At 41.4% G+C, this 27,525-nt stretch overlaps 1 protein-coding gene across 10 annotated transcripts in view; it reads left to right on the top strand.

Annotated features, from left to right (window-relative positions):
* CHRDL1 (chordin like 1) overlaps nucleotides 1-26,629 on the top strand; it is a 122,596-nt gene extending 95,967 nt beyond the window's left edge. For 6 of the 10 annotated variants that reach the window (XM_063703210.1, XM_063703209.1, XM_004064708.5 and 3 more), the window contains 6 exons: nucleotides 401-468; nucleotides 6,766-6,934; nucleotides 11,658-11,867; nucleotides 18,813-18,980; nucleotides 21,036-21,125; nucleotides 24,144-26,629. In XM_063703210.1, coding sequence (XP_063559280.1) covers nucleotides 401-468; nucleotides 6,766-6,934; nucleotides 11,658-11,867; nucleotides 18,813-18,980; nucleotides 21,036-21,125; nucleotides 24,144-24,274 — 836 coding nt within the window. In that variant the 3' untranslated portion in view covers nucleotides 24,275-26,629. The remainder of the gene's footprint in view (nucleotides 1-400; nucleotides 469-6,765; nucleotides 6,935-11,657; nucleotides 11,868-18,812; nucleotides 18,981-21,035; nucleotides 21,126-24,143) is intronic. The other 4 variants (XM_019019793.4, XM_031006104.3, XM_063703211.1 and 1 more) reach the window with 1 other exon arrangement.
* The last annotated feature ends 896 nt before the right edge of the window (nucleotides 26,630-27,525 follow it).

The raw sequence follows: 27,525 nt of genomic DNA, 5'->3' as shown, positions 1-27,525 counted from the left end.
ATGACAGATCAAATACTCAAAACTCATTATTTTAATGGTAGTTTAAACAGAAGTGAAATATGACCTGCAAAACACTTAACTGTCACGAAGTAAAATGAGCAAAAGTGACAGTGATGGTTAAATTAGGTGGAAAGTGATTATTTTCCTTTTATTTTCCAAATTCTGCATAATGTTGCTAGGACATCTATTTAGAAAGTGGCAACTTTCTTCAGAGTTGTTTTGAAAAATGAGGCACACCCAGAGAAATCTTTCACAGCCGCTTTTTGAAGGACAGCCACAAAAGCAAAAACACTTCAAGAACTTTCGGATCATAGTACCAAAAATGTTGCTGGGTCACAAGGGTGATAACTTTCCCTTCTATGAATGTATGATTTTCTCCTTATTTCTTTTTAATAAACAGGAGATGGAGAACTGTCATGGGAACATTCTGATGGTGATATCTTCCGGCAACCTGCCAACAGAGAAGCAGTAAGTGTGAATAGCTCAAATAATTCAACACTCCACAGCATCAGGCCAAGCTTTCCTCTCCCCGTGGCTACTATTCTAGCAAATCCAAAAAAAAGGCCCAATTTCTAACACCATTTTTCTTCCCTTTTCTCAGAGTTTTGAATGTCATCACCAACCGGAAACCATTTAAGTACACTGTAAAATTGGTAACTGGAGGCAGGAAATGTGCACAAAGAAACCATAGCCCCAGCCCTTTGTCTAGGTCAGAAGTTGGTACTCTTTCAGGATGACTTGCCAAGTCTTTATGTGTTCTCTAAGGAAGCTAGGTCACTCCTATCCTCAACAGTGAGGACCTTCTGTAGGGTTGTAAGATACAACCATCTTTTTGGTGGGATTTGGTAAGTACTTCAGACATGTCCACATAAACTCTTTCCCAAGCCTTAGGCTCTCAGTCATACAGTTGGAAAAGAGGAAAGGTAGCAGTCTGGATTCTCCTCTCTTCAGCCTGGTGATGTCTCCCTTCTGTTCTCTGCACTAATCTCAGAATAAGCCTCACAAGTAGGCATCTGTCTATGTAAGTAATAGCATCTTTTGTTCTTTTGTATTTTGAAGGAATTTATAAAATAGCATTCCTCTCTAAAAATATATGTCTAAGAAGATTTACACTACAAATTTCTTAAAATCTGAAAAGGAGATGTTCCAATTCAAAGAATCTATCATACAAAATGCACAGTGGTGACCATTGCACATAAATAGGTGTTCATCACGTCCTTGTACAAAAAAAAGTATGCAAGGACATTCACTGCGTTGTTGTTTTCATAAAAACAAAACAAATGGAGACAACCTAAATGTCTACTAGGGACTTGGTGTGTACATCCAATTAATGGGACACTGTGCAGTTGTTAAAAGAATACGGTACATCTAAATGTAGTAAAGTGAATTGAGCTCCAAGATATATTAAGTAACAAAACAAGGTTCAGAATGAAATTTTACACTATCACTTCTTTATGTAAAAATTGTATGTGCATGTATATAAATGCATATAAACCAATCTGGAAGGTCACATACCAACATGTCAGGTGTGCTAATCTTAAAGGAGTAGAAGTGGGCAGGAGGAAAGGTAGATTTTGACTTTTTACTTTATATTTTCTGTATAATTTGATGTTTTCCTATAAGCATAAATTAGTTTTATAATAAAATATAATTGATTTTCTAAAACCCTAGAAAAATCTCAGCAAGGACTGAATATGAGGCAGGAGTCCAGGGAATTACAGGGCAAGCCTGAGGATATTGAGCATGTGAGGAAGATGTTGATAGGGGATGCAGTAGAATGACTCATACAAACATCACAGTGCTGCTGAGGCTGGGCTTCCTGGTCATCACATGGGCCACTTCTGACTTGCGTGCTCCCAGCTTGCCAACACCCAACCCAAAGCTTCAGCAGTGAGATGGAACCATTTCTATTTGTCTTACTCTCTATCAGTATTATTTTCTGGACACTGCTGTTTCTGAATAGTTGCAGAAGAATTGGGGAGAGGGGGTTTGGATAACAGTACTCTGGACATCTCAAAAAATCAGCATCCTGCAAGAGAGGGTAGGCTTCCCTGTTTGCTGGTTAATATAAACCCTGAGGAAAGATTTTCTCCACCCAACTCTATCTGCTTTATAGTAAGTGAGATTCCTTCCAGAGCCTGACAGGAGATGATGTCAGTCTCAGTTTTCTGTGTTGTGTGTTCCTCTTTTTCTCAGCCCCTATTTTTTATTGTAGTAGGTAGTTGAGAGTGGCTGAATTAGTGGCTGTCAACCAGATGTCATTCTAAACCAAATTTAGAGTTTAGTCACCTTAAGCTATGTGGCTTATTCCCTGAGAGGCCCCCACACTAAGCACTATGGCCACCTTAGCAGTCTTGCTGGTAATGCCATGAATTAGCCTTTCTTCTTGACTTCATTTTACACTGCCCTCAACTCCAGCCCTTATCTTTCAGCTTCATTGACAGGCCTAGTGATAGGCCTGGACTTAATCCAGTACTTCCTGTAGCAAAAAAGGTTGGGTGACAGAATGTGGGCCCTTGAAATAGTTATTGATTTTCAAAGGAGTTCAAGACTTATCTTTAGAAACAAACATTTGGGCCTGGTAGACCAAAATGGCCATATGGTTTCACTTTATTATAAATAAATATTTCCCTTTGTTCTAAAAGGGATAGATATTGTGGGATATGATTTGAATAATAAATAGCATCTGTAGTAATGGAAAAATATATACCTGGCACATAGTAGTCACCCAATAAATAAACATTGAATGAATGCGTGTGGGAGGTGGCGTAAAATGTGTGTGATGGTGGAGTGGGGAGGGGGCTCCTCATTAATTTTAATGCACAGGAATTTGTCTCAAATCAGAGATAAACTCTTCAAATTTGTTGTTTGCTCTTGACCAGCCTAAAATGAGAAAATAGGAGAATCCCTTCTGAATATCCTTTGCAGGCCCAACTTCCTCAGGGCAAGAAGAAAAGGCAGCCCTAACAACAGATTTCTTATCCAGTAGACTGTCCTTTTCGTAAACTGTTCCTATTTACCGGGAACCAGCAAAACCTCTGTTCAATAGAAATACAGCTGACTGGTTTCTTTTGCCAAGTGGTCTGAAAATCATCGGCTTAGCAAGTTTTATGAAGTGCACAGGAAGAGGAACCAGTGGTTCAAATATGACTCCTTTGTAAAAACCTGAAACAGTTTTTGTTTGATTTCTAAGTTGTAATTTCTCATGAATTGGTCCTCATGCCATTGGTGGGGAGTGTGTCTGCGTGTGTGTGTGTGTGTGTTTGTGTGTGTGTGTGTGGAGTGGAGTGGTGTGGTATGTGGGGAGGAAGAAGTAGGTGCAGACTAGAAAGCCAAAACATGAAAGCATGCATAATTTTGTTTTGGACAACAGCCAAGCCCTGATTTTTGCCCCCAGTAGATTACGTTGAAATTTACCATTAAAAAAAGTGAAACCGTTTGGGATAGAAACGACATGAAACAGATAAAAATCCATGTCTCATTTGTATTGTCAGAACAATGGTTTGGGAAGGAAATTGGCCTAAGTGTCTTCCAGCCAGGGATAGTCCTAGGTTGGTAGTGATTAAGATACAATGTTTTAATGGCTGTATGGATTAGAATATATTCTGAAGCCGCTTTTTAAATTAAACTTTTTTTATTTTGAGATAACTATAGATTCACTTGCAGTTGTAGCAGAAAATACAGAGAGATCCCATATTCCCTTTGCCCAGTTTCCCCAAATGGTAACATCTTGAAAATCTATAGTACAGTATCACAAACATGAGGGCCCTTTCTGGACCCTGATGTTTTCTTGTCTACACCAATAAAACTCTTATATTTTAGACTTTAGAACATGAAATTCTTGGGGGTCCTCTACAATAGTGGGGATTTTTCAACACTGGAAAAGAACTGTTTTAGAGCCACCTCTAAAGCCTGAAATATTTTTCAGTCTTTCAAGTAAGTAAATCAAAAAATACCAAAATACTGAGCAAAATAAAAGATCATAGCTATATGGTCATTTCTAACTGGTTTTGACCTGCTCTCTCAAGCAGCCTAGTTGCAGCTAATTTTTAAGATAAGCTCCAATTTCACTTACAACTTCAGGGCGTTAATAACCTTTTTCTCCTTTGCTCTGAGTTACGAGGTCAGAATGGCCCCTCATAAGTCTCTTTCATTTGTTTAGGGGAGGAGCTCTAAAAGAACCATTACCCTTAAATCAAAATCACACACCACCACCACCCACTCCAGCCCCCAAACAGAAAATCCTTTATGTCAGTGATTTCCAACCTTGGCTTCAAACCAGAGTCTCTTGGGGAGTATATAAAATCCTAATGCCCAGGCCTTCCCCCAAACCACTTACATAAGGATACCTTGGAGCGGGACCCAGGTATGAGTATTTTTTACAGCTCACCAGGTGATTTTAGTGTATAACCAAAGTGGAGTATGTGGTGTATGTGGTTGTGAACATTGTAGCTGAATGAACTTTTGTATCTGAAAGAACTTCTCTTTGGACCAGCTTTTAGTCAAATGGTTATAGACCACTGAGTTTGATTGGACATTCTTCCACTTTCTCCTTCTTCTCCTTCTCTTCCTCCTTCTATTCATCTTCTCCCTACTCCTACACTCCTACCATCTCCAAAAACTCAATCTTCATTATCACCATGAATAAACTGCCTCTCCTCCCTGGCCTCAGTTTCTCTGTCTGTAAAACAAAAGACTTCAACAAGATTAGGTTCTGGGGGACTGACTGGTCTACAATAGGGCCCGTGATCAAAATTCTTGAGGATTTTGTTTTTTCATCATGATCATTTTCCTACCATTATTATATGTCCCAGGTCTGAGACGTTGGTGCTAAAGAATGGCTTTTCATTTTGTGTTGACCATCATGAGTCAGAGAACTTCTCGTACTTGCAGCTTATCCTGGGTCAACAACCTTCCCTCTCTAATTCTATCCCAGTCCAACTGCTTCTTTTTAGGATCAGTGGGACACCAACCAGCCAAACTGTCCTCTATGTGTTCCTTTGGCAAAACTTTGCCAAACTTCAAAAAGGACAGAGCAACCTGTAATGGCCTTTGTGGAATGTGAGTGATTATGGCAGAAAAGGACATATGAGCCATTGTGGGAATGAGAAATATTTGCACTGAGAATCCTATCCATGTGCATGAAAACAAATCGATGCAAATTTTTATTTGTGTGAATTTTGATAGCAATGCACCAACATAGGCTCTTCTTAGATAGAATAACATTGTCTTTCAAAAGGCTAAAAAAGGTCCTCTTACTTCAGCTCCTGTTTACTCTCCCTTTCCCCTACCAGTGGCCCCTTCCTGCCAAGAGGGCAATAATACTTCCCAAAGTGAAATTTGCAACATGCCTGTCTGTGGCCCATAACTTTAATCAGTGTTTTATGGGATGATATGGTCAGGGGACCCCATAACTATCTTCCCAAGGTTCCTCACTATTTCTGTCACTGAATATAAAGACCTTCCTTTTCAATTGCCTGTGAAAGAGTTTTTTAATGGGTTCCCCCTCCTTCACCCCTAACAATTGCCTATAAAATACAATTAATCTTACTTGGCTTTAAGCCTTAAGGTTCCATTCTTCATTCATTTCATCTTCTTGTACCCCCAGCCTACTTTAGCTCCTGGGAGAGGGGTGGGTAGCACAATAGTCTGGTCATCACGTGTGTTGAACCCTTGCTGAAAGATTACTTGTATGACAAGACTCTAAGCTTTTCTTAGGTACCAGAGTTTTGTTCACTCAACAAGTATTTGATGAGCACCTTCTAGATGCCTGACACTAAAATCTAGGCACTGGAGATATAGCAGTGAACAAAAAGTCCTTGATTTAGTAGAGCTTACATGCCAATACTGTCATGTACTATCATTTCTTCTACCTATAAAATACCTAGGGTATTTGTACTGCATTGTATGATCTTATGCCATTACCTGTGTTTAGAGTCTCAGTACATCTTATCAAGACTATACTCGAATCTCATCTTTTCCTCCTATCCAGTTCACCCTATGCATGATCAGGATTCAATGCTTTGAAACAGTTCTGATTACATTATTTCTCTAACTTAAAAAAAAAAATCCCTCAAAGCCTTCTATGCCCTCACCTCTATTGCTTACCAAATAAAGTCTTCACCCCTTAGCCTGTCATTTAAAGTCTTCCATGATCTGGCTTCAACCCACTTTTGGAATGTTATCCTGCAACTGTTCCCTTTTATGGACTCGATGTTCTCTTCTTCACCTTCTCAACTTGTAAACCTCTGCCTGGACTATTCCACTTAACTTCTGCCTGTAAAAAAGTCTACCCATCCTTCGTGGCCCAGGTCACAAACCCTCCCCAACTAGAAGCTCTCTCTTTCTCCTCCTGATTTGCACAGGACTGCTTACTTCTTCTGCAGCCTCTATTCACATTCTGCCTTGTGTGCAGACTACTGTCTTAACTCTTAAACTGAAATGTGAGAGTCTTGGCAGCAGGAAGGACGCTTTAGCCTTTTTGGCTCTTTTCTCCCTGAGAAGTTTGCCTGTGAATCTAGTCCTATCTTTTAGAAGAAGAGAGATAAACCTTAGCAAGTTGTCATTAAAAAAAATTTTAATGAAAAAAATGTCAGCTGCTTGTACATGACCACATCCCTATTTCTATTGGTGTAGGTGAGCATGCAGCTGAAATCAGAGCTCACCACTATAAATCAAAATTATTGAATGACTTCTAGTATATAACTTAATCTCTGTGATCTCATTGGTGGCTTTTGGACTAAATTTGTTCTTGTTATTTTACAGAGACATTCTTACCACCGCTCTCACTATGATCCTCCACCAAGCCGACAGGCTGGAGGTCTGTCCCGCTTTCCTGGGGCCAGAAGTCACCGGGGAGCTCTTATGGATTCCCAGCAAGCATCAGGAACCATTGTGCAAATTGTCATCAATAACAAACACAAGCATGGACAAGGTAAGGGGCATCCTTCTTTTGTATACTTCCACAACAGGGCTTCAGCAGCCCTGGTCTTTGCAGGGCTGGAGCTGGGAAAGGACCCTTTCTCCCAGGAATAGCCCATATTCACTTGTGGCTCACTTAGCATCAAGTCTGTGGGTATAGTCAGGTGACTCCAGGAGACTCTTTGGACTTCCTTAAATGCAGCCAAAAGAGCATAGTCCAGTCCCTTTTGTAAACAGCCTCTTGTATTTTCTCAATTATCCCTGGGGATTGTAGGTCATTTGGGAAAATTTCTTGGGTCTTTAACAGAATGAGTGATTGTCTGTGTTTTAGTAGGGGACCCAACATTCAAAGGTACTCAGTGCCAAACATCACTGAAGCTCTTATCTATACCTTAGAAATAGCAATTCTCACACCTCAATGCACCCCAGATTACCCTGGGGCTCTCGTTAAAGATACATATTCCTGGCCCCACACTCAGATTCTGGTTCAATGTGTAGCATATGAGACTATCCTTAGAAACGAGTAATCCAGGTGCCAGTGGCTCATGCCTCACAGCACTTTGGGAGGTTGAGGCAGAAGGATCACTCCAGGCCAGGGGTTCAAACCAGGCTGGGCAACATAATAATACTCTACAAAAAAAAATTTAATGAAAAAAATATTAGCCAAGTATGGTAGTGAGTGCCTGTAGTCCTAGCTACTTGGGAGGCTAAGACAGGAGGATCACTTGAGCCCAGGAGTTCAAGGTTACAGTGAGCTATGATTGTGCCATTACACTCCATCCTGGGTGACAAAGTAAGACCCTGTCTCTAAATTAAAAATTTTAAAAAGGAAAAAGAGTAATCCAGTGAGAAATCCCAAAACCACCTGGCTGAGCACCAGGAAGACTGATCAGGTTAAGACTGACATGCTGTCCACTTAGTTGATCAACTGGCTACAGCAGGCACCCACAGACTTCCATAGCTTCCAATTTCCTCTTGCACAGCATTTTCTGGCCTCCACCCACCCCCTGCCCCCACCCCCACACACACCAGTAGCAGGAGTCAGGGAGGAGAAACTCAATCAAACAATTGACTGCTTCTTACTTTTTTAGGCCTCCTGTCAACCAGCTCGTTGGAGCAAGGGCTCAGCTGGTTCCTTTTATGAAACCACAAACATGTTTTGTTTCCTTTAAAGGGAAAACAAATCAAAAGCAGTTTTCTGAATGGGTTAAAAGTAATAAATTATTAAACCAAATGATTGAATAACATGGGTGAAAAACAATCCGTTACAAAGAACTCCTACCATAAATCTCAACAAAGCTAGTCAAGCCAAAGCTAGTTGATCACATCTGTTACTAGTTAGATGTATATTTCAGATTACAGATAAATTAAATTGCTTTTGAAATTTGCAGGCTTAAAAAAACATTCGAAATAAAACCATTAATGGAAAATGGTGATGTAGTAGAAGAATTGGAAATACTTACTATCGATCTGTGTTTGATTTGTATTTTATTATTTTTAAGTTCCAAGGATTTCTGATAAAAGCTTATGAAATCAGGAAGAAGAGTTAGGTTAAGATAGTTTGATTTTCAATTCTAAATTGCCTCCAATAGATTCCATTTGCTGTGAAAGTATTTCAAAGCCTTTTAAAAGTGTAGGGAAATGGATTCTGAAAATCCTAAATCCCATAATTTCCACAAGGTCTCTTTAATTTCAGGGCAGAGGCTCATCCCTTGATTTTCTTCATGTCCTACAAAAACCCCAGCTGGTTTACATTTATTCATTTGCCCCCACTGATTTGGATGCAACAGTTCTGTTCTGACCTTCCTAATATAGCTCACCGAGGAATCACTTGTCCCCACCCCCAACTCCCAAGCTGGATGATTCAAAATCATCTCGATAATTTTTGGGGTAAGGAGAGGGCTATGTTTCCCTGTCCAGAATTAACTTCACCCCATTCCACTGCAGAGTCTCATCCAGTCTAGACTATTCCTTTATTCCAAATGTTCAGGGGAGATGGAGCCTAGCTATATAACACTGGGAATCCTGCCTGCCCTGCTCAGCATGGGTCGTTCTTTTCCTTACATCTCTTGCTAATAATGTGGTCCTCTGATATATCTACTTGGCTCCTTGTTAGCATCAAATAAGAGAAATGATAGGAATCCACCATTTTGAACTTGAATCCAGCCTAAATTTTCTTGAAGCATACTGTGTGTCCACTTGATCACATTGTCTAGAAGGGAACGTTACTGTTTGGGGAGAAAAAAAAAAGAGGTAAGGGCAGGAGAGTGAACAGCACATCTGGCCTGTCTTGTGTGATCCTGTCCACAGCCCTGACCTCACAGTTGAGGTGTCAGCTCTCCATTTTGTCTCATTGTAACATTGTGAGCCACTCCAGTTTAGGTTATTGGAAATCTTTACGTGGGTTGACCAGTTAGAGTGTCCAGTATTCTAGCAGCTCTTGCAAAGGACAGGAAAAGGCAGCCAACATTATTCTTATTTCTTAATGTGACTCAGTGGATTTGATGAGAAAGAACTAGCCCAGTGATTCATCCTTCTGAGGCCATTGTCTTGCAGCCAAATCAGCCAATTCCTAGAAATGCCTCAAGTGGGACTATTTCTCCCCAACAGCCCAGCCTGAAGTGATACAACCCACCCTAGAGATGTTGTTGATTGGGATGCCAACAGGTTTCCCTGGGTGTGATGAGGTGATGGGAATAATAAGAAACACACCCAGTCCTAGTCATGACTTGAAATCTCCACAATGTCTCAGCACTCTCAAAAAGGGAGATAACTCATCCTCGGACTTCCCCATCTGCAGCCTTGTGCAGTTATCTTGGAGCCTAGCTCCATGCCTTATAGTAGGAGCCAGATATATTTGGTGTTGATTTGCATAGAAAGATGCTCCTGTGGCCCCTTCCCTTTATAGGCCCCTCAGCCTGCATCCTAGATGCTTGCTCCTTTTTTGGGTGGGTCCGGGGAGGGGACAGGGTCTCACTCTGTCACCCAGGCTGGGGTGTAATGGCGCCATCACGGCTTACTGCAGCCTCGACTTCCCGGGCCCAAGTGATCCTCCCACCTCAGCCTCCCAAGTAGCTAGGACTACAGGCATGCACTACCACACCTGGCGACTTTCGTATTATTATTTTTGTAGAGACTGGGGTCTCCCTTTGTTTGCCAGCTGGTCTTGAACTCTTGGGCTCAAGGGATTTTCCTGCCTCGGCCTCCCAAAGTGTTGGGATTACAGGCAGGAGCCACCACACCCAGCCAGATGCTTGCTCTTTTAAGGTCCTTCAGAAGACATGGGGCCAATGACTTAACTTCCCACTTAACAAATGTCAGACTGCCAAAGGATATCTGTGAAGCAAGCAGTGATCAGCTGTAGCCAAATATCTATAGCCAGTATGAGGTGGGAGACTGAGGAAATTGCCTGAAGATTAGAGGCATAAAAGGCTATCCCTTCACAAGTTACCCAGGAGGCCTTGGTCCTTTCCCTCTCAATCTTGACTTATCACTTTCCTTCCTACACCAAACAGTGCCCAACACCATTAAGCTCCATACTTACATATGTTGGCGGATCAGACAGACTCATAGCATTTGACATTCTGAATGGATTTGCTTCAGGATCCGGAAGAAACTGTCCCTTTGGGAAGAGCAGTAATTTTTGCATCTAGCCTCCATGGAAAGCAAATCTCCCAAGGAAATTTTCATGCCTGGAAGCACATCCACTTGAGGCATACAAATTTTCTATAGAACTGAAAATATTAACATTACATTCTACTAGAGATAGAACTCTGCTTTCATGCATTCGTTTATTCTCATATATATATATGAGAATATATATATATATGTGGCTGGGCGTGGTGGCTCACGCCTGTAATCCGAGCACTTTGGGAGGCCGAGGCGGGCGGATCACAAGGTCAGGAGATCGAGACCATCCTGGCTAACACAGTGAAACCCCGTCTCTACTAAAAACCCAAAAAAAAGTTAGCTGGGCGTGGTGGCGGGCACCTGTAGTCCCAGCTACTCTGGAGGCTGAGGCAGGAGAATGGCATGAACCTGGGAGGCGGAGCTTGCAGTGAGCCGAGATGGCGCCACTGCACTCCAGTCTGGGCGACAGAGCGAGACTCCATCTCAAAAAATATCTATATATATATATAGATATATATAGGCTGGGTGCAGTGGCTCATGCCTGTAATCTCAGCACTTTAGGAGGCTGAGGCAAGTGGATCTCTTGAGTCTCAGAGTTTGAGACCAGCCTGGGCAACATAGGGAGACCCCATCTCTACAAAAATTTAAAAAAAAAAAAAAAAAAAAAGCACGGCATGGTGGTGCATGGTAGTCCCAGCTACTTGGGTGGCTGAGGTAGAAGGATTGCCTGAGCCCGGGAAGTCAAGGCTACAGTGAGCCACAATCATACCACTGCAGCCTGGGTGACAGAGCAAGATCCGGTCTTAAAAAAAAAATATATATATATATATATATATATATATATATATTTATGGACTGCCTACTATGTCTGAGGCCATTTATAAGCATCCAGAAGCTGCTGCTGAAGAATCTGGAGAAGCTGCTGAGAGTAGAATATGGCCCAAGCTGTTTTTTGGTCACAGATACTACTCGGTAAACATAGCCCCATGGCTATGACAAGAACAAAGGATGCTTGATATGTTAAGTAGTTCAGGGCTTGGGTTCTGAATATAGGGTTCCATTTTAGCTCCTTAGCTTTTAATTGCTAATTCTGCATTCTCTTTCAGTGTGTGTTTCCAATGGAAAGACCTATTCTCATGGCGAGTCCTGGCACCCAAACCTCCGGGCATTTGGCATTGTGGAGTGTGTGCTATGTACTTGTAATGTCACCAAGCAAGAGTGTAAGAAAATCCACTGCCCCAATCGATACCCCTGCAAGTATCCTCAAAAAATAGATGGAAAGTGCTGCAAGGTGTGTCCAGGTAAAAAAGCAAAAGGTGCGTTGGTTGGAGGCCCTGCCTTTGGTTGACTGAGATTCTCACCTAGCCTTTCTAAACTTTCTTTAGGCATCAGAAAGATAACCTTTCATATAATTGTAATGATAATATTTCTAATAATAATGAATTTCATTCTCTCTTCTCTTGAAAGACTGAAAAGGCAGTTGCTTGGAAGAAATTTACTACCCAGAAATATGCTTGTGTCTACCACACCTCTCATGTATCCCTGAGTGTTGAACTTACCTATGCTTTTCTAAATAGTAGAGAATTTAGGCTATCATGATGATAAGGAAGAATAGTAGCAGCTTTCATTTATATCACTATTAAACCCATCAAAGTACAATCACATCCATTGCCCTTTTAAGACAGGACGAGAGGCAGGTGAGTTATAGTGGAAGGAGACCAGGTTCTGATCCAAGCCTAAGATGTTGAGTGATCTTGGAAATGTGCCATATCCATTCTGAGCCTCATCAGCCTTATCTGTACAATTGAAAGTTTAGAAAAATTATCTCTAAGCTCCCTTCTAACACTATAATCCTATAATTATATTATTATTTATCTTTTAAAGATAAGAAAATTGAAGTACAAAAATCAAAGGACTTGCCCAGATTCATTCAACTAATCAATCATAAAACCAAGGCCTATAACCCAAGTCACTTCCAGCCCATCGTTTTTTCTATGCCAGTAGAAAATATTGACTGATAAAAAAGACAAGTTAATTATTTAAATGGTAGTTTTTAAAACATGAGCTAAATAAAAATATAGTCCCTAATATTGGAGTTGACAGAATATAGGATGGGTAATCAAGCATTCTATCTCTGTCTTGCCACAGGTTTCCTGTGTGATCTATAACAAGTCACTTCACCCCTCTGAGCTTCAGTTTCCTTCTTTGCAGAATGAGAGGGTTAGAGTAGATTTTTTGGGGGGCCCTTACAGCTTCAACATTCGAAGAGTCGATGATTTAGTCAATCCCAGGCACATGAATTTATCATTTTTTATGCTTCTGCAAAGCATTTTTATAAACACAGATGAAAATTCAAACATTTTAAAAAGTAGGTAGAGAGCTAAATTATATACTTCTTCAACTTAGTTCCTCATGACTAGTAGGCAAACATGCCCTGAATCAATGTATATTTATTGAGCATTTTCCTGCAGGCCAGTGGTACTCAAACTTGTCTGAACATTGGAACCCCTTGGCGAGCTTCTACATATACCTGCGTCCCATCCCCAGAGACTATAATTTAATTGATTTGAGGTGTGGCCTGGGCTGTGGCATGTTTAAAAGATCCCCAGGTGAACATTATGTGCAGAAAAGTTTGAGAACTACTGCTGTAGGCCCAGGGTCATTTATGGTCTTGCTACTCAAAGTGTGGTTTATGGACTGGCAACAGCTAGGAGCTGGTTAAAAATGTTGACTCTCAGGCCCACACTCAAGACCTACTGCATCATAATCTGCATTTTAACAAGAACCTCAGGTGATTCTAATGCACATTACAGCTTGAGAAGCACTGATTTATGACACAAAATCTTCCTCAATGTAACAACCCCCATCTTCCAGAGTACACAGGGGGCAGGGTATGGACAGGAAGGACAGGAGCTATTTGATAAGGTGTAGAGAACTGGGGCATTGAAATTTATGAGAAAATGTATTTATTACGAATACAGAGAGAACACATTCTTTTTATATATTTTTTTATTTTTTATTTTTTTGAGACAGAGTCTAGCTCTGTCGCCCAGGCTGGAGTGCAGTGGCATGATCTTGGCTCACTGCAACCTTGCAACCTCCACCTCCTGGTTCAAGTTATTCTCCCGCCTCAGCCTCCCGAGTAGCTGGGACTATAGGCACGCACCACCACACCCAGCTATTCAAACTCCTGAGCTCAAGTGACCCACTCGCCTCAGCCTCCGAAAGTGCTGGGATTACAAGCGTGAGCCACTGCATCCAGCCAATGGAGAGGGCACATTCTAAGGATGATATGGACATCCGGGCCACCCAGCAACGATGACCTATTATGACTTCCAAGTCTGTGGTCTCACTGGATCCTCAAACCTTTTAGTATCACATAGTGGTAGTTTCATGAACACAATTTTCTCTTCTGTCAGGGGTCTAACACTTAATAGTTTAAAAAGTAATGCAACAAGATAATTTCAGACAAAAACTAATATTTACCCAAATTACCCATGATAACATAAACCCTCTCATTGTATAATATTCCAATTTGAATCTCAGGCCTTCAGACCAAGTCTTATTTCATTGTGTGCTTAAAATTTTATTGATGCAGATGATTCAATTAAAAAATGAAATAATCAAAAAGTTGTGAGAACAAGACAAACAACAGTCATTGCTTTTAAAACAATTGTCCTCTCAGGTTGGTAATGTTTATTAAAACATTTGGTGGCCGGGTGCAGTGACTCACACCTGTAATACCAGCATTTTGGGTGGCCAAGGCAGGAAGATCTCTTGAGCCCAGGAGTTTGAGACCAGCCTGGGCAATGTGGTGAGACCTCCATCTCTACAAAAATAAAAGAAAATTAGCCAGGTATGGTGGCACGTACCTCCTGTAGTCCCAGCTACTTGGGAGGCTGAGGGCTGAGGTGAGAGGATCATTGCCTGGGAGCAATGGCTGCAGCGAGCCACGATCACACCGCTACTCTCCAGCCTGGAACAGAGCGAGACCCTATCTCAAAAAAAAAAAAAAAAAATTGGCTAAAAAATTCCACTTCTAAGAATCCTAAGAAAGTAACCACAGACATACACAAAGATATACATATAAGAATTTTTGCTGCAGTGCTGTTTACAATACTGAAAAAATTGGAAATAATCTGAAAGTTCACAAATATGGGAATGATTAAACAAATTATGGTGTATCTGTACTGTGGAATATTAATATAGCCATTAAAACTCATTATAGACCAAGATTGAATGGCAGAGAAAGATGTTTGCAATGTATTTGTTAAGTAAAAATAGCAAGCTAAAGAACAATATGTATATTATGATCCAGCTTTTTGTGTTAAAAAAGAAAGCGTTGACCAGGTGCGGTGGCCCATGCTTGTAATCCCAGCACTTTGGGAGTCCGAGGCGGACAGATTGCTTGAGCCCAGGAGTTCAAGACTAGCCTGGACAACATGGCAAAACCATGTCTCTACCAAAAATACAAAAATTAGCCAGGTGTGGTGGCATGTGCCCATAGTCCCAACTACTCCTACTTGGGAGGCTGAGGTGGGAGGATGGGTTGAGCCCGGGAGGTGGAGGTTGCAGTGAGCCAACATCACGCCATTGCACTCTGGCCTGGGCAACAGCCAGGCCCTGTCTCAAAAAAAGAAAGAAAGAAAGTGTTTATATATGCTAAGACAAAAAAAAGAAACAAAAAGACTGGAGGAGCATACGGCAAAATGTTAACAGTGACCATTTTTTTGTGACTGAATTATGGGTAACTCTTATTTTCTTTTTTATTTATTTGTATTTTCCAAATTTTCAATAGTAAATATGTGTTACTTTTGTATTTAGAAAACATAATAAAATTTATCATGTAAAAAACTGCCCTCCAGTATCCCAGCTGGCAATATATTGAAGTCTGAATGATTAAACCGATTTTTCTGGAAGAGCTGCTTTTCCCACTTTCCCACTCTGCTCAAGTTTGTGGAGATAGACGATTGATTGAGCAACATGGAAGAAGAGAATTTCTGTCTCATTCTGCGTATCTGCCTCTCAGTGAGCCAGACATGGGTGTCTGCATGTTGAATCACTCCTTAGTCACATTGCGTGAGAGTCAATAGCCACATAGCCAAGGGCACCTGCTCCAGGTACTCTGCAACTGCAGAGCATCAGGAGGCATGCACTTGCTCATGCATTCAATCTGGAAATTTGTTTTAAGTACCTACTGTGTGCAAGACACGGTTACATGCACTGAGGACAGAGATGTGAACAAGACAAAGGCTACTTGCCAGCATGCTCTTTACATTCTAGCAGAAAAGAAAGACAGTGAACCCAAATCAATAAGGTAATTTTAGATTGTGATGAGTGCTGTGAAGAAAAACCAAACAGGATCAAGAGAGAGTGAATGGGGCAGGAAGCACTTTTAAAGGAGTAGTCAGGGAAGGCTTCTCTAAAGATATTTGAATAGAGTCCTGAATGACGTGAAGGGGTGAGAAATGGGATGATCATGACATTACTGGCCTCTTAAAAAATGACACATGACACAGAAGAAAAGGAACAAGGCAGTGAGGAGAGAAGTAGATGGAAGGAAGAAAGAATGGTAAATTCAGTTATGTTGAAAAGGGAAAAGAGATAAATAAAATTCACTGATAATCCAGCCAAAAGTTTCATTGTAACAAGTGATTGCAGCCTCCTACAATAACAAACTAGGACCAATATTAAAGATGTGAGTTTCATCTCTCTCTTCCCTTTACTCTGGTAGAGGCTGACCTTGCTTTGCATATCAATGGCCACCTACAGGGTTGGGTAAGATGTCCACTTCCTGAAGATTCCCCAACTCACTTCTCACACTGTCATGCCAAACTCCTATTAACCTCAGCAGGGAAGGCACCAGGTTTAAGAGGCCGAAGAAAAGATCCAGAGCCAGCAAACAAGACATGGGGTTTTATTAGGGGCTGACGTACAGGGGAGAGAGTCCAGTGGAGGTGGGCTGGACAGGAGAACCACCTTACATATAGAAGCAGTCCAGTGGCAGCGGGTTGGGCAGGAAAACTGCAACCACTTGCAAACATCATGCAGTTTATATAGCATTTTCACTGAACACTCTCCCCTTAACGACCTGGCAACCTTCATCTAACCCAAAACTCAAGGCCTCTATCCCCTGTGCAGCCCCAGGGATGAGCCTGGGGTTCAGATGGTCCTCACAGACAAGGAAATAATCTCCCAGTTGGCCACGCCTGGATTCCCAAGCTCAGAACACACATTCAGATACGTCTGCCATACAGGGTCATTCTAAGGGTACACTTAAGTTATTGCTATCATGAGCATTTACCATACATACAACCACAATACCATCCCAATACCTCGAATTTCCATAATTGCATACTCCTTTTAGGTTATGGCATTAAAAGTCCCTATTCAGACTTAAAAGTTTTCCCAGCTAGAATAATACCTCTCCTTCATTACCACTTCCGCAAGGAATTCTGGAAGGCTCAGGATGGGAACATTCTCTTGGGCTGTGGAAATGGCCAGAAATGACTTCAAGCACATTGTCTTCCCCAAAAGAAAATGAGAGTAGGTGAACTATAGTGATCAGAAAGCACCTTGAAGTGCAGAGTGTGAAAAACGGCGGATGTTGCTAAGTAGGTAGTTCTAAAGACAAACTTTGCTTTTCTTAGCATTTTCAAGTACCAGCCAGAGTTAAGTCAATAATGAGTTTTGTTGTTTGTAGATCCCTTCGGTCAAGTAAATTAAGCTCTTGGAGGGAAGGAGGTAGTGGTGCAAGATGACTCTTCAGGCTACTGGAAGAACTTTTAGCATATTACAGGTACTGCCAGTGCCATCATGGATTTCATGTCAGCTATAGCTGTAGCCAATATTAAGCTGGTGAGCAAAGTTTGAGAAATGAATTTGGCTGTCATTCTAAAGGTGATAATTGAATACACAGAAGTCTCTGTACACTCAGTGACCTCTTCCCTCTCTCCAACCCATTTAAAAAGTGCTAGCACATGGCCCTTAATTACCTAACATATCACCAAAAAGACTGGCCCACCAAGTAAATAAATAGCTAAAAAGAAGGACAAAAGGAGGAAAACAAAAAGCTTGATTCCACAATAATCCACAAATTGAGTAATCCAATCTGGAATCAAGAGAAGACTATGGTTTTGTCCTTACAATGCCAAATGGTGGTGGGGGTGGGAAAGCTAATCAGGTTACCAAGAGACATACAATAGCAATTTGATTACAACTTCTAGTCCAAATGTGTCTGATTGGCTAACAGTGAGTCTCCCTAATTAGAGTCACAGATCCAAAGCACTCAACACTCAGTGGTTTCATCCTCAACAATTCAGATATTCTTACAGATGGCTTCTGTTGTTCTGATTTGAGTGTATGCTTTAAGTACGCAGCTCAAGAGAGTACTGATTACAAGGCCAGCAAGCAAACTTAACTCACTGATAACCAACAAGAAGAAACTTTTTAAAACAGGGGACTGAGGAAAGAGGAGGGAGGGTGGAGTGAAATGGAGAGTTTGTGCCTTTATGCCTGCGAGCTGAAATTCAACAGTTTAGTTTACACATTAAATGATCCACAGTTGAGGGACTTGACCCATTTTTTGTGTCTCCCAACCATTCATTTGGCATAGCATATATATGGCTAATCTGACATCTAGATTTTGGCACTGGTGCTGATCCGGTATTATTGTTCCCCTTACAAACAAATCAAAGAGCATTCAGAAATGTCAAGCCAATTTGGATAGATCCTTTGGGCAAGTATATGCACATAAATGAGTGTCATGAGTGTTTTCTAAGTATACCAAAATGATGTCAAGGATGTTAACCAAGGCCCTTTTTCAGCCCATTCCCTGGGCCTCTCCTGGCAACACTGAGCTGGACAGAGCATGATCCTGACCCTGTATGGAAATTCCTATGTTCCCTTAAGTGCCTAGGAGATTTGTACCTGGCTACATTTTTCCTCATGAAAGTCCACTTCTCAGTGACAGTAGTAGGGGTCCAGTGTTCCGAAGAACTATGGATTCTGTCAACACATGGACTTCAATCAAAGTTACGTGCTCCTTTGTGATTTGTGGCTTAATCTGTGGCTTGTTGCAGTGGCAGCCTAAGCTGGGCTAATGAAGTATGGGTGGAATTTCTGTCTCTCGAAGAATGTTCTTGTTAATTGTCCACTTTTGATAAGTGTGAGATGTTATGAACAATGAGATACATAAATGCAGAAGTTCACTTCTAGCTTTAGAAAACCATGACAAAATTCTACTTGCTTCCTGATTCCAGAAGAACTTCCAGGCCAAAGCTTTGACAATAAAGGCTACTTCTGCGGGGAAGAAACGATGCCTGTGTATGAGTCTGTATTCGTGGAGGATGGGGAGACAACCAGAAAAATAGCACTGGAGACTGAGAGACCACCTCAGGTAGAGGTCCACGTTTGGACTATTCGAAAGGGTGAGCAAGACAACATTAATTTCTCATCTTTGTAAGGGGGCACAGAAAAGGATGAGAGGACTCACTTTAATTTTGCTTCAACCTGTTCCCTCATTTGGATTAAAAGTTCTTTTTGATTGCTTAGAAACTGACATATCTAACACTATTGTCATTATGGCCTTTCAAATTTAATGATGGCCTGTGCTAAAGATCAAGTACTGACCCTTGGGTTTCCAAAGCTGCCTATTTCACACCACCAAAAGCTGGAGAAGCGGTTCTCAACCCTGGCTGCCCATCAGAATCATCAGGGAGAGTTTTGGTTTCCTTTAAATACCAAATATCTGGGCCCTACCCCCAGAGATTCTGATTAGTTGGTCTGGAGTGGGGCATGGGCATCAGTGTTTGTTCATAATGCTTCTCAGGTGATTGTAATGTGTAGCCAGGATTAGAAACTGTCAAACTGTAGTCTGTCATTCTTTCCAGAATAAAGCTCAACAACCATGAAAACCCATTCATTCAGGGCAAAGCTAAGTCCCTAATATCACGATGTGTATTCTGGGGTAAAACAAATTTAAAACATCATCCCTGCCCTCAAGAAGGTTATAGTCTTACTGGAGAAACCCCAGTCACAATGTTCAATTCCTTTTCTGATTACTCACAGTGACTACCACAGCAAGCCACATTCTGTTCATTGTGATCCTACAGCTCTTCTAACTTTTTGTAGGCTCAAGACTAGTGCTGATTTAGTGTGGTCAAAGTTCCTCACAATCCAAGTGGATAAGTGAGATTTCAGCTGGAAAATATACACATCTTTTTGCTACTGGCTCTCACATAAGGCTCAAGAGTACTCGAACTTCTGTATGCTTCACCATTACACAGGGAGCTGGTTTTAAATGCAGATACCTGGCCCCATCCCAGAGATAGGAATTCAGTAGACCTTGGGTAGAGTCCAAACATTTGCGTGTTTAATAAATAGCCAGATGATTCTAATGCAGGTGGCACTTGGACCATGCTTTGAAAAAGACTGCTCAGTATTTATGAGGCTTTTTTTCTCTCCCTTTAGACAACAGCCTTTATCAAAAGAATGCATTTCTCCCTAAAAAAAAGATTCTTGAACATGTATATATTCACTCATGGTTATTTTTGGTCATGCCTTGGAGTGTTGATTTGCCATCTTTAACTCCCTAGCTCATCCATAACAGGACACCTAGGACTAGGCACTGGTTTGTTGCGTTTCCCCAGCAGTGGGCCCACTATTCGTCATCCCACATCTTTCGCCTCTGAGAGGTGTGCAGATGAATTTCAACTTGCTAATGTAGCGTCTAAATATCCTCTTGTTCACAGTGCTGGGTTATCAAGGTCTATGCTTGGTGGACACAGAAAAAGAGGCTTAATCTACTTCGCCCATTTAAGTGGGCTGGTAATATGTTGCTCCTTCAGTATAAGGCAGTTGTCAGTTGTCTACCTGTTATTGTGATAAAAGCTATTCAGGCAAGGTTGAGACTGTGGAGGGCACTCTATTTTAACTCTCCCCATTTATGAATAAGGAAGGCTAAAGGATCTGTGAATATTTCCCAAAGGAAAATATGCTTTTCAGTGAGTTCAAGAACAAGGGTGGCTTCTCCATTTACAAAACCAACCTGCCTGCAATCCCACTGCAGGCTCTCAGTGCTTAGCCAGGAGGGCAGCCCAGTGGTTTGGCATGGACACAGTCTATCCAGGTTGGGGGCAAGTGCAGAATTTCTAATACTGCCTTTGGCTGCAGAAGCTCCAATAAGCACTTATGCTAGATTCCATGTGGCTTTCCCTAGGAGAGAGTCCCATGGTCAGCAGCACTATCTCCCTTATCTCCATCCACTGGAGAAGCCAAGGGGAAGCCAGTAAGCCAAGGAAACAAATGGAGTCAATTATAACCCTTGAGCCATCCAAGTTCCTGGTTAAGCACATTACACAGCCCAACTCGATACTCTTAAGCCCTAGTAATGAAATGATATGCTGAGCCTGAGCAGAAAAAAAGGAGTTGATGGTTCCAGATTGAGTGCCTGACCATTTGCTCCACTTTTTGCTTGGCCCTAGGCATTCTCCAGCACTTCCATATTGAAAAGATCTCCAAGAGGATGTTTGAGGAGCTTCCTCACTTCAAGCTGGTGACCAGAACAACCCTGAGTAAGTAGTACTTCTCTTGACTGCTCCCTGAAAAACACATTCAGTTTTCAATTTAGCATAGCCACAGCTAAAGTCCCTCTGCAATCTCAGTGAACATTAGCACTGCTCAGTATCAACACTAAAGGATGTTCCATCTCTCTTCTGGGTGACTTAGCAGTGAATGGGGTGTCTGAATGTAATCTGAAGAGCTTGGACATGGTGAATACAAACCCAGATGTAGTCTGAGCATAGGATACCTCAGGTCAAGGCTTCCTGAATGTCTTTAATGAAACTGCTAAGCACAGAGTCTCAAGAGAGTTGGAGAAAGCTCATAAGATTCCAGGTCTGGTATATTTATGGAGACTTCACATCTGGAAGGGTGTATCCTCTGGTGGTGGGTATGAGAGGCAAAGAGAAATTAAAGGCATATCAATTCCTGTGTTGTATGAAAGCACTTTTACTCCTTGGGAACTGCCCCTGGGTAGTCATGTTTCCTTAAAAGCATTCAGGCACTCAAAAACACTTGCAGCTCTCCCACTTTCCACACTAGATGGAGCCTAGGGACTAAGATACTTCTAGGCATTGGGGCGGGTGTTGAGCACTTCTAATGGGATAAAAGGCACACAGTTTCTAGCCACAGGGAATTATAATGGATGAGACAGAACATGAAAATGCCTTCAGTATGAATTAGTATAGTTCTGAGGAGTTAAATATCAAAGTGCTCAGGGGAATCTGCAAAGAACAATGAGATGAGAGCCAGGTGGGCTTAGTCGGGGAAGGCTTCGGGGAGGAGGTTTGTTTTGAAAGAGAAGGGTATGACTGGGCAATGGGTCAGGAAATCAGTCCAGGAAAAGAGTGCAGCCTAAGAGAAGACTCAGACAGGAGCAAACGGGAAATGTGGGTAGGGGAGAGGAATGATCACAAAGGCCACAGAAGGTGCACTAAAAGATTAGAAGATTTGGAGGTAGAAAGTAGTCATAGAGGCTGAAAAAAAGCCAGTAAAATCTTCAAATGTAAGGCAAGTAGCATCTGTAGTTGCTGCAAATAGCATAGAGATATCAACATGGTGCTTTGGAAAGATGTCTTTCGGCTATCAGATGCATCTATTACATTAAGCACACACTTTGACGAAGCCAGATTATGAAGTGCCCAATTTATCATGCTAGGACATTGGACCTGATCTCCAGGCCAGAGAATGCCAGTGGAGGTTTTTAAGCAAGTGAATGGTGCATTCAGATCTGCTTTATTTATTTATTTATTTTTTTAGAAAGAGGTCCTCGCTGTGTGGAGTGAAAGGTGGACCCTTATTAAGAGAAGTGGGATAGTCTGAATTAGGAACTAATTATACTATATTAAATCAATGAGACAGGGGAGGAGAGGTCACTGTGAGAAAATTTCTGAGGTTAAATCAACAAGATCAGCATCAAAGAGAGAAACGAGTTTGGAATGGGTCCGATATTAATAACTCGACTGGGTGAATAGTAATACCATTCACCAACAGGGAAACTGTGAAGAATAAGCAGGTATTGGTGAAAAAGAGTTTCACTTGGAACATGTTTAAATTAATATGCTTAAGAGCCATCTGAGCAGAGTTATCCAATAGGCAGCTAGAAAAAGAGCCAAGGCAGTCAGTTGCTTGTCTTTGGCAGGACTAATAGAAAATAACAGGACAGTATGAGAATTCAAATGGAAAAGTTGGGAGTCCTTACATGTGAGTAAGAAAGGAAGCAGAGTGTAAGATCCTAGGATCAATGATGGGACTTGTGAAGTTACATGTTTTAGTTCATACTGTGAACAAGGCATTGTTCTAGGTTCCAGGGGACTTAAAAGATGATTTAGATATACTCTGTGCCCATGGCAGGATTTGGGGTATATAATGGAGTAGAAGGTATGTGCCTCAAACTGTGTGTAGCTGAAAGAAGTTGGTATGATCCTACAGGGTCACCTAGGAGCAAAGAAGAACAAACCCAACTCTTTTATATAATGTGCCTAGCAGAGCCCAGCACATTATAGGACTTCAGTAATAGCTGGTTCCTTGCCCAAATCCTCTTCTCGTTTTTTTGTTTTTCCTTCTTTTTTTTTATTATACTTTAAGTTTTAGGGTACATGTGCACATTATGTCTTCCCATTGAGTCATAGAGAATGGGGAAAAGGGAGAAATCCAAGGGAGAAAGGAGCAGAGAAATCAGGCCCATAGGGAAGGTGGGTCATTATTCTCTTGTGGCTAAGGAAAAGAAAAAGAGGTTCAAGACAGGTTTGGGCTTAAGAGGAGTTGGCTTAACTTGGACTAGGAGTTCTCCAGGTTGCAGTACCATGAGCACAGGAATAAAAAGAAGACAAAACACAGTATCCAGGGTGGGCAGAGACAGCAGGGGATGGAAGGGTTACAGCCAAGTTTACTCTTGAGTGGAAAGGGATTCCATGGGGTATATGAGAATGGATGAGGAACCATGGGAAGGGATTTAGGGTGCTAAGGGGGTATAAGGACAGCATGTGGATGTAGGAGAAAGCAACATCGAGAAGTTTTTAACAAAAGATAGCAGGAATAGAGGAAAGAGTGATACATAATCAGATAGTAATCAAGTAACCCAAACCAATATTTGGGGACCCTAAGGGTAAGCAAAGCCCCAGTAATACAGTAGGTGCCGTTTTCCAAAGTGCCTTTTTGACCTGGTGCCAAGTAAGCTGCCTAAATAGCTAACAAGCAGATATCGAAGCATTTTGTAAATGCTAAATATACTGTAAAAATTCCAAGAATAACACTTAGGTTTTGCTCTTGAGGAGGGGCAGTTCTATATTATTCTTGAGATTCTTACAAATGCTATGTGTTGAAATGAAAACTGCATTTCCCATTTTCCATATCTGCTACTAGAAAAGTGTTTTGGGGCCATTTTTTGAAACCAACTGATATTTGTATTCCAAATTCCCTGGTAGGTCCATGAGTAAGCGGGTAAGCATGGGGTATATTGGTTCTATTCCTAATTTGCTCTGCTTTCCTCTCACACACTCCCGGCCACTTTGCGTTTGTTTGCCTTTTAGGCCAGTGGAAGATCTTCACCGAAGGAGAAGCTCAGATCAGCCAGATGTGTTCAAGTCGTGTATGCAGAACAGAGCTTGAAGATTTAGTCAAGGTTTTGTACCTGGAGAGATCTGAAAAGGGCCACTGTTAGGCAAGACAGACAGTACTGGATAGGGTAAAGCAAGAAAACTCAAGCTGCAGCTGGACTGCAGGCTTATTTTGCTTAAGTCAACAGTGCCCTAAAACTCCAAACTCAAATGCATTCAATTATTCACGCCATGCACAGCATAATTTGCTCCTTTGTGTGGAGTGGTGTGTCAGCCCTTGAACATCTCCTCCAAAGAGACTAGAAGAGTCTTAAATTATATGTGGGAGGAGGAGGGATAGAACATCACAACACTGCTCTAGTTTCTTGGAGAATCACATTTCTTTACAGGTTAAAGACAAACAAGACCCCAGGGTTTTTATCTAGAAAGTTATTCAAGTGAAAGAAAGAGAAGGGAATTGCTTAGTAGGAGTTCTGCAGTATAGAACAATTATTTGTATGAAATTATACCTTTGAATTTTAGAATGTCATGTGTTCTTTTAAAAAAATTAGCTCCCCATCCTCCCTCCTCACTCCCTCCCTCCCTTCTTCTCTCTCTTTCTCTCTCTCTCCCTCTCTCACAGACACACACACACACACACGCACGTACGTCCACACTCACATTAAACTAAAGCTTTATTTGAAGCAAAACTAGCCAAGACTCTACGTTACTTTTCCCTTGACTGGATCCCAAGTAGCTTGGAAGTTTTTGTGCCCAGGAGAGTAAATAACTGTGAACAAGAGGCTCTGCCCTTAGGTCTTTGTGGCTGTTTAAGTCACCAACAATAGAGGCAAGGTAAAGAATAAAAACACTTTCATAGCCTCATTCATTCACTTAGAAGTGGTAATAATTTTTCCCTAATGATACCACTTTTCTTTTCCCCCTGTACCTATGGGACTTCCAGAAAGAAGTTAAATTGAGTAAAATCATCAGAAACTGAATCCATGTAAGAAAAAATAATTGTTGAAGAAAGAAGTTGATAGAATTCAAAAAGGCCATCTTTTTGCTTTCACATCAATAAAATTTACCAAGTAATAGATCAGTACTCACTAATATTTTTGAGACCATAGTTGTCTGGTCAGAAAAATTATATTAAATTAGTAAATTCTAGAAGCTCTTTAAAAGGGAAGTTTTCCTCCTTCTCCAATTACAGGAGTTGATTTTTACTTTGCAAAGTGGCTCGGTCCTCATGAGCATCTGCATGTTGACTCTTCAGTTAAGAAAATTGTTGTTCATTTAGGGAGCTGGATATTCTGATAAAGATCTTTATCCTAAACCTTCCTACTATCCTTGTCTTATTCATCAAGCAGGTATTTTAGTCAAGAATTCCAGAGAAGGCTGCTCCTAAAATGTCTACTTGCAGCCCAATACCAGAGCATAAACTATCCATTCTGGGGTCTGGCTTTAGAAATCATCTTTGTGAGAAGACCTAATTCTTCACAGCAAGGATCTCAGGCATGCCTTCTAGATTTGTTCCCTCTGAGGGGCAGGAATGAACTGTAGAAATGTTTTAAGGACCCAGAAACCCCATATGTCTCATTCCATGACTATAGGTGAGAGAATTCTTTCCTAATAGGGTTTGACACCAATAGGGGAAAATGTAAAATGTTCAGTCTTTATGACAACCTGGCATAAAGGAGTCAATTCTTATAAAAGAGACACAAGGGCCTTATGGCCAGGGCTTCTTGGGACAAGACTCTCACCAGCTCATCACACACGTTCTCCTTGGAAGAGAGAAGCAGTACATCCCGGTTGAAAGGTCACAAAGCATTAGTGTGTGCGTGTGTGTGTGTGTGTGTGTGTGTGTGTGTGTATGTGGTAAAGGGGGGAAGGTGTTATGCGGCTGCTCCCTCCGTCCCAGAGGTGGCAGTGATTCCATAATGTGGAGACTAGTAACTAGATCCTGAGGCAAAGAGGTGTTTCTCCTTCTGGATGATTCATCCCAAAGCCTTCCCACCCAGGTGTTCTCTGAAAGCTTAGCCTTAAGAGAACACGCAGAGAGTTTCCCTAGATATACTCCTGCCTCCAGGTGCTGGGACACACCTTTGCAAAATGCTGTGGGAAGCAGGAGCTGGGGAGCTGTGTTAAGTCAAAGTAGAAACCCTCCAGTGTTTGGTGTTGTGTAGAGAATAGGACATAGGGTAAAGAGGCCAAGCTGCCTGTAGTTAGTAGAGAAGAATGGATGTGGTTCTTCTTGTGTATTTATTTGTATCATAAACACTTGGAACAACAAAGACCATAAGCATCATTTAGCAGTTGTAGCCATTTTCTAGTTAACTCATGTAAACAAGTAAGAGTAACATAACAGTATTACCCTTTCACTGTTCTCACAGGACATGTACCTAATTATGGTACTTATTTATGTAGTCACTGTATTTCTGGATTTTTAAATTAATAAAAAAGTTAATTTTGAAAAATCATCTGTAGTCTTGTTGCATAAGTAATTGACTCTCTGGTCAATGCTGACCTTGGACAGGGTAACAAGTCATGGATGGGTGCGGTGGTTTCACAATCACCTTGACATTCTTATACTATAGCATGGTGGTTAAGAGTGTGAACTTTGCAGTCAGACTATTTAGATTTTTAAGCCCAGCTCTGTACTTACCAGCTGTATTTGTCAGTCTCTCCAACTATAAAATGGAATAATAGTGATATTATTTCCCTTTGCCTGCAATCTTGCAGTGAGTTTTAATTTAGCCATTGCATATAAAGTGATTAGAATAGTGTCTGGCGCATAGTGAGTATTCATTTATGACCATGGACATTCATGGATGTCATGGCACTGAAAATGGCTATTGATTTCTGACCTCCCTTTAGGTCAAGATACTTAAGAGATTGGGTACAGAAGGCCATTGGGTACAGAAGGTTTCAATGTGGCCTCAATTTTGGTCTGCTGCTCACATTATTTTTTTACAGGCATTTGTATAGGGATCAGAGTAAGAGTTTTGTCCCATATGTTGATCCAAACCAAATTCCCTCAAGCGCCCAATACTAGCTAAATTTGTGCTATCCCAGAAGCCAAAATATGAGAGTGCTTCAAGAGAGTAGTCAAACGTGTCATGTCCTGCTGAGATGTCAAATAATATAGAGACAGAAAAGTATACATTGGTGTTAGCAACACAGAAGAAAAGTGTTGGTGTAGTGATTGGAACAGAAACCACATGGGAGTGGACTGTAAGAAGTGTGTGGGGAGATGAGGAATTGGAGACAGCAGCTAAAGACAACTGTTTAGAAAAGTTCTACTGCAGAGTCTGGAGAGATATGGTGAAGGAAGGAGCTGGAGAAGGATATGAGGTCAAAGGAAAGCCATTTTGTC

The sequence above is a fragment of the Gorilla gorilla genome, chromosome X (genome assembly GCF_029281585.2).
Source record: "Gorilla gorilla gorilla isolate KB3781 chromosome X, NHGRI_mGorGor1-v2.1_pri, whole genome shotgun sequence".
Lineage (NCBI taxonomy): Eukaryota > Metazoa > Chordata > Mammalia > Primates > Hominidae > Gorilla > Gorilla gorilla.
This window is presented reverse-complemented; position numbering and strand designations above follow the sequence as displayed.